Below are 11,773 nucleotides of genomic sequence, written 5' to 3' on the forward strand. Positions count from 1 at the left end.
TTGGCTATTGCTAAAGAAAAACATGAAAATTCTCGTCTTCGGGTCTTGTCTTTTTCAAACCCTTTTTGATATTTTTAGTTTTACAATGGATCACTAAAAATATATATCTTATATATATCATTTTGTATTTAAATTTAATTTTAATATTCAATTGATATTTAAGTTTCGCTTTAATATTTAATTTGATATCTAAACCAAATGGCATCAAATGATCCAATAATTATTTGACATATGTATTCTAATAAAAACACATTGATAATTAGGATAAAAAATTAAATATCAAATTAAACATTAAAAAAAATCCAAATATCTAATTTAACATTGAAACTAAATTTAAGCATCGATGAAAAAAAAACTCTATTATTGAATTGAGAACTAAACCCAAAATTCGGATCCTAATGATACTTAAACTCAAAATTTTACTTAATAAATATTAAATATTTTTACAATTTGACCCAAATTTTGTTGGTATGTTAAAATATAATTGAAATTATATAAATGCGATTAAATTAATTTGTCCTACTACTTATTTCACAAACTACAAATCGGTTTTAAACCAACGTACCCTGTCCTATTCTAATTCATCATGTAGTATTATTAGAAGTAGAGCTACTTTAAGTTAGAGAATTCGAGTTAGATTTTTAAAATTTCATATTATTTTAGATTGGGATAATTTCGAGTTTGGATTATTATATGTTAATTTCAGGTCATATTTGGTTTGAAGGTTGAATCATTTCAAGTTATAATCTTTTCATGTTTAGTGGTTGAATTTAAGTTGGAGAAATCAAGTTAGTTTTTTTGGCGGAGTTACTTCTAATATTTCAAACTATAGTGATTGAATGTGATAACTTTATTAGGAGGACTAAATTAAACTACAAATCCTTAAACTATACCTCACATTCTAAATTGGTCTTCAAACATTAAAATATTCTAATTACATCCTTAAACTATCAATGTTATATTAATCAGGTCTTTCAATTATTAAACCTGTTTATTTAGTTAGCACATAACTTTTACCGGTAAAAATTGAAAAAACAAGAGAGTGAGTGATAAAGCTTTTGCAAAAGCCTTGAAAACCTTAAAACCAATATTTTTACAATATTAATTTTCTTTAAAATTATCATTGTAAAATATGCCATATAAGATTTGACATCTCATTTAACGATAAAATTAATGATTTTAGTAATGAAAGGATTTTATTGATATGGTATTGACAGTTTAAGGATGTAATTAAAATATTTTAAAGTTTAGAGACCAATTTAAAATAAAAGTTATAATTTGAGGTGCATAGCGCTATTAACTCTAATAATTGTAAAGATTCAATTTTAAATATTTACGTGTCGATACAATTTTTATACAATTTCTACTATTACCCATAAAATCATAACTCGCTCTAAATTCTTAAATCGAAAGAAAATATATGTTTAAATGTACTGAAAACATATTCTTTCTAACAACAATGGTCTCAAAATACTTACATATGGATAATGGGTGTGCTTTAACTTGATATTTTAGGTTTATTTGGAAGTTTGCAAATAATATTTTAATACATACATGTATAGTTTATTTAGAAAAAATATATGTTATATATTGTTTTGGTTTTCTTGGAATAGTGTTATTCAATATTAGAAGAATGAGCTTTAGGTTGACGTTGGAATTTTCATAAAGGAAAATGTTAAGTATGACTCCTATTTTAGTCAAATTTGAAAAATGATTTTCTAGTTAAACTTTGTTTATTTGTTTCAATTAAACACTGCTTAGTTTAGATTATTTTATTATTATTTGACCTATGAATTTAGCCTATAAATAGGTTTTTTTACAACATCAGAAAATATACCCATTAGATATTAGAGCTCATAACACATTTAGAGAATTTTATGTTTACGTTTTGAAGGTTCTTTATTTTTGGGGTTTTATTTTTATTTCTATCTTTTTTACTCTTCGTTCTTTTTCCGTTATAGTAAAATTATCTTTGCCTGTGGTTTTTTATCCTCTTTGGAGGGGTTTTTATATGTTAAATTTATGTGTTCAATTTCTCAATTTATCCCGCTATTTTTTTTTACTTATTACTTAATCGAGTCGATCCTAACAAGTGGTATCAAAGCTAGTTCAATTTTCATAGATCAATCCATTCAGATATGGCAGCAATAAGGTTTGAAATTGAGAAGTTTGATGGTGAGACAAATTTCAATCTGTGGCAAGTTTGGATGATAGCAATTCTAGTTCAAACCAGCTTGAAAATGGTTGTTACGAGGAAAAAGCCTGAGAATATAAATCAAACCGAATGGGAAAAGCTTGATGAAAAGGCCTTGTCTACAATCCAGTTGTACCTTGCGAATACGGTATTACAAGAGGTATTGATAGAGAAAACCTCATCCGCCTTGTGGAAAAGGTTAGAAACTCTTTATGCGACTAAGTCTCTGGCTAACCGTTTAGTGTTGAAACAACGTCTATTTATGTTTCGTATGAACGAATGTGAGCTTCTTAGAGATCACATCAGTCAATTCATTAATCTTTTAAATGATTTAAAGAATGTTGAGGTTCATATTGACGATGAAGATCAGGCTATGCTATTATTCTGCTTTTTACCCCATTCATACAAGTCTTTCAGAGAGACCCTGATTTATGACAAAGACAAACTCTCATTTGAAGATGTGAAGGGTCATTTGTTGAGTAGAGACAAACTCGACACGAGTTTGGTTTGGATAACAAGGTAGATAAGCAAGCTTCCATTTTAGTAGCATCAAAGAAACGAGACAAAATGTGTCGTTATTGTAAAAAGTTAGGTCACGTCAAAACAGATTGTTATAAACTACGGAATAAAAGAGTTGTTGAGAGTAATAAGGAAGATATAATTAGTGCTAATTTGACCGATGAAAGCAGTGATGACTTCTTGTTGGTGTTAATGAGTGATAACTCCAAGCTCATGTCCGAGTGGATCCTAGATTCGGGATGTTCTTTCGACACATGTCTCAATAGAGAGTGGTTCTCCACATACAGTTCAGTTGAAAGTGGAGTTGTGTGCATGAGAAATGATTCATCTAGTAAGATAATTGGTATTGGTACTGTTAAAATTAGGATATACGATGGGACGATTAGGACACTCTCAGATGTCGGGTATGTACCTGATTTACGAAAGAATCTCATCTCATTGAGTATTTTAGACTTGAAAGGATGCAAAATCAACATCTAGTTGAGTGGTATTGAAGTATCTCGTGGAGCTTGTTAAAAGGTAAAAGAGCTGACAGTCTTTATATTCTAGAAGGTTCTACCGTGCCTGGTGAAATCGGACTCTCTCGTCCGTTACAGAGTCGAAGTCAACTCATTTGGAGTGGAGGCAACTTGGTCATAGGAGGGAAAAATGTATGATCGTTTCTTTAAAGAGAGGCTTTCTTTTGGATGCAGGTTTTGAAAAGTTAGGGCACTATGTTCGTGAAAATCAAACCTGGGTTAGTTTTGATTTGGTAGTGTACAAGTCAAATGCTAGAAGTCTTCCAGTTTCTAAGCACAGATTCGACTTAGTTAATTCCCTGCATGATTCAAGATAGGCTCGTGGCGGGCTCGTGGCGGGCTTTGGCAAAGATGGCGTTGTGGAAATATGAGTCAAGGTGAAGATTTGTTAAGTATGACTCCTATTTCACTCAAATTTGAGAAATAATCTTCTAGTTAAACTCTGTTTATTTGTTTCAATCAAACACTGATTAGTTTAGATTATTTTATTATTATTTGACCTATGAATTTAACCTATAAATAGGCTTTTTTACAACCTTAAAAAATACACCCATTAGATATTAGAACTCATAACACATTTAGAGAATTTTGTATTTACGTTTTGAGGGTTCTCTGTTTTCGGGTTTTCGGGGTTTAGTTTTTATTTCCATCTTTTGTACTATTCGTTCTTTTGCCATTATAGTAAAATTATCTTTGCCCGTGATTTTTTATCCTCTTTAGAGGGGTTTTTCCATGTTAAATTTGTGTGATCAGTTTCTTAATTTATTCCGCTATTTTTTTTATTTGTTGCTTAATCGGGTTGATCCTAACAGAAAAGATTAATTATATATTGCGTCTAAAGGTTTATTTTTGTTTTTCTTATGTCTTCTAAGGCCTATTTAAATTTAATTTCAAAATAGAATAAACTTAACATGCAAATAGATAAAAAGTTTAATTAGGTGCCGCCATACTTTCATGCGACACTTTTTTTTCAGCCAATTAAAAAGGGTAATTACTTCATCAGGTCCCTGAATGCTTTGCCCCTGCACGCTTCAGTTCGGTGCCGTCAATTTGTTATGCTTAAACAGAAATAATGAATCTTGGTGTAAATCAATATTGAATAAAGATACAAATAAAAAAATGGTTAAAATATGCGATAGTTCTTGTACTCATCACGAATTTAGAATTTAGTCACTATTTTTCATATTTTAAAATTTAGATTCAATTGCTAACACTTTTAAAAGGTTTGGTGTGATATTTTGAAATAAAAAAAATATTCATTTGTCAGTAATGTAATCGAAAAAATTTGTAATGAACTTGAATTTAACAAAATGATCTTAACATTATTAACAATTGGACCTAACTGTTAAAATTTGAAAAATAGAGAAATTAAATTCTAAAATAAAAGTATAAATACTGAATTTTAAATTAAAAATACAAAATTTATGTCAAATTTTAACAAAAAGGCATTGAATAAAGATACTTAATTACGGTTTTGCCCATATTTAACGCTTTTTTTTAAAAAGGAAAATTTCATTTTAAAGAATAAATAGAGAAAAATAGGAGAAAAAAATTTTGAAAGTCAGCTTCATAGTCCATAGGAACTAAGCAAAGGCGAGACCCGATTTTACCGCGTTTCGGAACACCCAAATCCCCCCGAATCTCTTTCAAGTCAAACCACCGTCATCTCCGCCATGGACTTCCACCGTAACCCCTCCGCAAACTCTGCCTCTTCTTCCACCTCCTCCACTTCCTCCGCCGCTGCTCACCACCAACCTCCTCCTTCCTCCGCCACCGACAACGATCCGATGCATTCATGGTGGGAATCCGTCTCCAAACAACGTTCGCGCATCCTTTCCCTCGCCGCTCTCCTCCCTTCCGATGGAGTCGCCGTTTCTTCCTTGGCTGATTCTGACCGTCCCGCTGTCTCCCTACTCTCGTCGCCCTCCACTTACTCTTTGATTTCCTCCGCCCTTTCTTCTCCTAAATCCGGCTCTGGCTCCGACCGTCTCTGCCAATGGCTTTACGAAACTTTCCAATCTTCCGATCCTCATCTCCGCCTTCTCGTCCTCTCTTTTCTACCTCTTCTTTCCGGCATCTACCTTTCCCGTGTCCACTCATCGGATTCTTCTTCTCTGCCATCGCTTGCCGGATTCGAAGCCGTTCTCCTCGCTGTTTACTCTTCTGAAGCGAAATCTCGTGCCGGGAAACCACTTCTCGTTCAAATTCCCGACCTATCTCAACCTTCTCTTTACCACGCTCCTCGTAACAAGCCTGTTGACGACAGATCTAGACAATCCGTGGGCGTTTTATCACCTCCACTGGAGCCACACTTAGCCGTTAAGTCAACTAAGCGAGCCATCATCGTTGGAACCGCACTTGATTGCTATTACAAACAAGTATCTCAAATGCCGGCTTGGTCTAAACTGGATTTCTGCAAATTCGCCGCCGCTTGGGCGGGGCAAGATTGTCCTTGCAGAACAAAGCTTGACAGAGATGAAGATAACCACCATGAAAACGGCAACGTAAACGGTAATGGTCACATTCGCCTCTTAAGGGAGGATTCAGGGTTTAGCAACGGAACAAGAAGCGGCGACGGAGATGAAGTGGACTATGAGGATGATGTGATTAAGGAAGTGGTGGTGGTGGAGATGAACAATTTGGGAATTAATGAAGAGAATTTGGAGACAAAGGGTGTGAGGATCCCGTTACCTTGGGAACTTTTGAGGCCGGTAGTGACAATTTTAGGGCATTGTTTGTTTGGTCCTTTGAATTCCCAAGATGTGAAGGACTCCGCCTCGGTCGCGGTTAGGTGTTTATACGCGAGGGCATCTCATGATTTGGCACCCCAAGCGATCTTGGCATTGCAGAGTCTGATAAGGCTTGATAAGAATACAAGAGCAGCTGCAACAACGGCTGCTACGGTGACAACGAACTCTTCTTCGAATGCTAACACTCCTAGCAAGGCTAAGAAGCCCGAAATCCTATTGGTTTCCAAGTGATTTCATGGTTTTGCTTTTTGAGGTAATGGATGTGCATAGTGTTTTAAGCTTCTGGTATCTTTGTGTAGGATAATTCACACTTGTGGAAATTCAATTTTACTACTATTAGTTTAGTTATCATCCTTAAAATTGTATTGATTCTTAAGGTCTCAAATTCGATGCTTGTGGATTCTGATTGTTTAAGATGTGTGGGTTTATATTGAATGAGTTTGGATTGATTAAATTGTTTTTCTTGATACATTGTTTTGTAATCTTTACTAGCTTAGACTATATGAGTCCCCTCATTTGAGGCATACTCTTTTTGGTTATCATTATATTGTATGATTGATGTACTTTTGAGCACTGCATACAATTTCCATTTATTTCTGTACTATGTGCCTGTTGAATTTACAGTTCTGACTTCTGAGTACGCTGCTATTGTTATGCTTGGTTTCTTCGAACTGCCATACCTAGAGAGTTAACACTCTCACGGTCTAGCACTAATATTGTGCTTCAGGGCAATGTCTCGAGCATAAGTTACTTTGTTTATAGTTATGTTACATTATAGACATCTAAAGCATGGTATCCATTATGGATCATTTGACGAACACGAAGAACAGAGGTCTTTGATTTTCTTTTTGTGTGGCTCACTAATCAGTTACAAGTTAATAACTTGGATTAGGTGTTTTTCAGTGGATCACATATCAGATGAAATGGGGAAACTTTCATATTCCTCTCTTATAGTACTTTATGTTTTATAAACATGCTGTCTAATAGGAATTCATGCACTAGAACGGACTATAGAACGAGGTCAATGGACTGAAGGACTGTATAGTTTTGGTGATAAATTAGTGTTTCAACTTTCGGATTATTGGAAAGGAGTTTAATACAAGTTGTAGGATATTAAGACATGAACTGTAAAATTAATGTTCTTTGAGAATACCATCAAGGTGTAGCCATCTAGGTACCAAAAACTAGAGCTTAGGATTTCAAGGCCCCTACTACATAATGATGACTATCTTTGTCTAGAGCCAGTAAAAGTTTCATGGAGGCTCTTTCATTACGAATCAGATTGCATTTTGCCCCTTTACTTAGAAATGGGCAATAGAGTCCTTAAATGTTAGACCAAAGAGCAAATTACTCATTCTGTTAAAAATTCCATGTGTTTTTTCTGTTAAAAACAAGCATGGTTGACAAAATAACCAAATAGTGCCACATGTATCTTATGCTGATGTATAGGAATCAATTTTTAACAGTAAAAATAGATGGAATAAAATTTTTAATAGGAGTACATGGATTAATTTGTCCATGGCAAAATGCAATTTCCAAATGCAGATGACTCCATGATACTTTTACCTCCATAGCCTTAAGTCCATAAATTCACATTAGCGGAGCAGCCTTTTAGGCATTTGGAAGCTAAAAGAATCACAATGAAGTTGCTTTGAAATGGAAAGAATGTTTTACCTTTGAGATTAACAACATGAACATTTGATGCTAGATTACTGTTGTGATGAAAAATCTTATGTTGTGAAAGAAGGAACAGTATGATAATATCTTGGATTGTATGAACTCCTTTATTGTGATTTCCCAGCTCTTTGGTATGATATGATATAATGCCAAGTTACCTTTTGTTTTCCAAATGAAAAGAGGCTTTTTGTTGTTGTTTACTGGAATCTAACTCTGCCTGCTTGGATATATGCATGTTTAACCAAATATGCCATAAGTCCCTGTACTCTTTATAAATTTAGATTTTAATCCTTTTACTTTTTGAATTTCAAAATTTAGGTACAATTAACATTTATAAAATTATTTTGTTAAATTCAGGTTTATGACATCATTTTTTTAGTTCCATTGCTAACAAGTAGAGAGACTAAATTCTTGGAAATTAAAGTACAAGTATTAAATTCTAAACTTTTGAAATGTACAGGAACCTATGGCGAATTTTAAACTTTTATATTTTTTGTGTGTGTAGTTGCCCAGTGTTTAGTTTCTTTATCCACTAGTTCAAATTGCAGCAAATGCATTGGAATATTTTACTTATTTTACATGTATGCCTTTTAGATGGCATAATCTTAAAGGCAAAATAAAATGCTGTTATTACTGAAAAATATAATATTTTATTGTTTTGAATAAAATATATGATAGATTGATTATCCCATATATATTTTTAAAAAATTCCAACAAGAGTTTTTTTAATGTCAGTATCCGATAAAAATTCATATTTATTTATTTTAGATTTCACGTTGTTATTATTATTTTATAAATTAAAAGTAAAGTTGTTAGTTTAAGAAATATTTTTGACAAAATAAATTAATTATTAAATTGAAAATTAGGAACAGTTTAGTTTGATTTTGTAAATAGTTGAGCTTGGGTTCGATGATCTTTATTTATCATAGGAAACAAATAATTTAATAGTATTTGAATATATTTTTTGAATATATTTTTAAAGAAATTTTTCAGTATAGTCACAAATAATATATATTTATTTAAATAGAATTAGAATTAATTAAATTTAATTTTAGTACAATGTATAATTTGATACATTAATTTTGATTTGGTGCGCTTATATATTGAAACTTAAATTGTCATTCATATGTATACATTAAAAAATGAATGTATATATTTATTTTCATATAGAATTAATATAATTGTTTATATACGGAAGATATCAATGTAAAATGGTGATAATTTAATAAATATGTTAGTAATTTGATGAAATTAAATTAATAAAAATTTAATGTATAAAAAACACGAAATCAAAATTTATGTGTTATTAAATATTGAATCAAAATTCATATATAATTTTGATATTTATTTCTTAAAATAATCTCGTTGCTTATTATTGAAATTCAAAATAGAAATAAAAAATTTAAAGAAGACAATTATAAACACAAAGACACTCATAAGTAGGCTGAAGAGGAGTTCCACCATTTTGAACACATTGTCCTACTCCACTTGGGTATTTTTGAGAACACTCCTGTCTACATTCCGCAAGCAAACAACTACTTGGATTCAACACCTCCGAGCATCTCTTTTGTGCTTCAACCTTGGCTACAATTGAAATAACTACAATAAACAAAAACAAATTAAATATGATAGAATATTTTATATTAAGATTTAAATTGCAACTTATTTTTTATGAAAATATATAACTCAATCTCGAATCTTCAAAAAGAAAATTTCATGACTTGAAAAAGAATATATAAATATAAATATGGAATGAAGGGATATAAGTAAACAAACCAGTGAAAAGAAGGGCAAGGATGAAGACATGAGTGAGAGAAATTCTGCCCATGTTTTAAGGATTTAATTTGCCAGAAAAAAAATTAACGTGTGCTCTAAGTGTGATGCTTGGCCTTTGACATTTTTGAGCTTTATATATATACTAACTGGAATCAAAATTTGGAAATATAATCAAGATTTACAATAATTGACATAATTATCTTCTGATTTGGTTTCTTCTTTCCATGCAAGGCAAAATTTCAAGATTCCGTTCCCTATTAAAAACAATTCCAAGATTTCTTTCCTATTAAAAACAAATTTTTTTGGGGGATAAATATCAAAATTCTGCATGAATTTTGGTTCAACATTCAATTTGATGCATTAACTTTGATTTGATTTAATTTTTATAAATATAACTTTAATTACAGTTTAAATGTACATATGAATTTTTATTTTGATTCAATTGTACACATTTGAAGAAATAAATACGTCAATTTATTTTTATATTGAATAAATATAATTATATGTGTATATTGTATGTTAATGTAAAATAATGCTATATCAATAATTGTGTTAATGATTTGTGTAAAATTGAAAATTGAATTCAAATTAACCTTTATTGTATAAAATTCTACATAATCAAGTTCATGTATAGTATTGCATATTAGACTAAAGCTCATGTGTAGTTTTTAAATCTTTGGCTCAAAAGGTGAATGGAAAGATTGAATTATTTTGTTTAAGTATTACAAATTGTTACCTTTTAGAAACATGGTCACATCGCGACGTCACGTGATGAAGTTAGGGAGTTGTGCCGCGACGAGGAATCCCCAAAATTGTGATGTCAACCCGACATTTTTTAAACTTTACAATTTGGTCCTAGTTCGACCTTAGGTTAGCATAAGAGCTTTCGTAAGCTATTAAAAGACTCAAAAATAATTATGTAACATATTATGAATATGTAATATACTTATCTGCATGTGTAAATAGTTTCTTTGTGTATAATTGATTGTAGTTGCTCCGACAACGAATATAGCATCTCGTAGCTTCGACTCGGCGACCAAGTCGAGTATGGGGTGTTACATAAGACAAATAGTGTCATGTTAATATGAAGTATATGTGGACTGGCACCCAGGTTGTCACTTCAACATCGTAAAAAAAATTAAGGTTAAAATATATTGTCAGTCCTTGTACTTTAACAAAATTTAAGATTTAGTCATTGTATTTAAAAAGTTAAAAATTAAGATTGAGCCAAGAACTGTAAAATTAATGTTCTTTGGGAATACCATCAAGATCTAGCCATCTCGGTTCCAAAGACTAGAGCTTGGGATTTCAAGGCCCCTACTACATAACGATGATTAGATACTATATTTGTCCAAAGCCGGTAAAAGTTCTATAAAGGCCCTTGCATTAGCAGTCGGATTGCATTTTGCCTCTTTACTAAAAAAGATAGGCAATATAGTCCCTATACATTTTATCAAAGTGCAAATTGCTCCTCCTATTAAAAATCTCATTTGTTTCTGTTGTTAAAACTGGTTGACAAAATATCCAAACAGTGTCACTATACCTCATGCTGACATACAGGGACAAATGTTTAACAGTAGAAATGGCTACAATGGAATTTTTAAGAGGAGCTGCTTTTTAATCTAACATACATGGATTAATGTGCCCAATTTTTTAATAAATTGGGAAAAATGAAATCTCCTAATACAAACAACTCCATGATACTTTTACCTCCAAGCCTTAAGTCCATAAATTCACATTAGTAGAGCAGCATTTTAAGGTTTTTAGAATCTAATAGAAAAACAATGAAGCTGCTTAGAAATGGAAGATTAGAAACTTTAAAAAGGATGTTTTGCCTTCGAGATTAACAACACGAACACTTAATGTTACATTTTACTATTGTGATGAAAAATCTTAAAGTTGTTGTGAAAGAAGAAACGGTATGATAATATCTTGGATAGTATGAGCTCCTTTATTGTGATTTCCCAGCTCTTTGGTATGTATACCAAAGGCCCTCTTTGGATGGGTGTTTACCTCTAGCGTGGTGCATTTAGTTTTCTTTTTATCTAACGCTACAGTATTGTTACAATATTTAATTTCACCACCACAGCCATTTTTACACTAACCGTAGATAAACAGATCACTCGTCCCAAGGGACCCTAAGTCAACCTTATTTTTTCCATCTTTGAATCCTCCATGTCTAATTGGATATATGCATGTTTATCTGTTCGTTAAAATATGACATAAGTTCTTATACTCATTATAAATTTAGAATTTAATCTTTTTACTTTTCAATTTTTAAATTTTAAGCCCGATTAACAATGATAAAATTGAATCTAATTAAAATTTTATGTCTAAAA

General features: G+C 31.6%; 1 protein-coding gene across 1 annotated transcript; it reads left to right on the plus strand.

Annotated features, from left to right (window-relative positions):
* The first annotated feature begins 4,756 nt into the window (after positions 1 to 4,756).
* On the plus strand, positions 4,757 to 6,435 carry LOC108480098 (uncharacterized). Its single transcript, XM_017782952.2, has one exon. The coding sequence runs from the start codon at positions 4,905 to 4,907 to the stop codon at positions 6,210 to 6,212; it is 1,308 nt and encodes a 435-aa protein (XP_017638441.1). The 5' UTR covers positions 4,757 to 4,904; the 3' UTR covers positions 6,213 to 6,435.
* Positions 6,436 to 11,773: the final 5,338 nt, after the last annotated feature.

This window comes from Gossypium arboreum, chromosome 1 (assembly GCF_025698485.1).
Source record: "Gossypium arboreum isolate Shixiya-1 chromosome 1, ASM2569848v2, whole genome shotgun sequence".
NCBI lineage: Eukaryota > Viridiplantae > Streptophyta > Magnoliopsida > Malvales > Malvaceae > Gossypium > Gossypium arboreum.

Coding starts and splice junctions, on each gene's coding strand:
- LOC108480098 (XM_017782952.2), top strand. CDS start 4,905: ATGGACTTCCACCGTAACCCCTCCGCAAACTCTGCCTCTTCTTCCACC.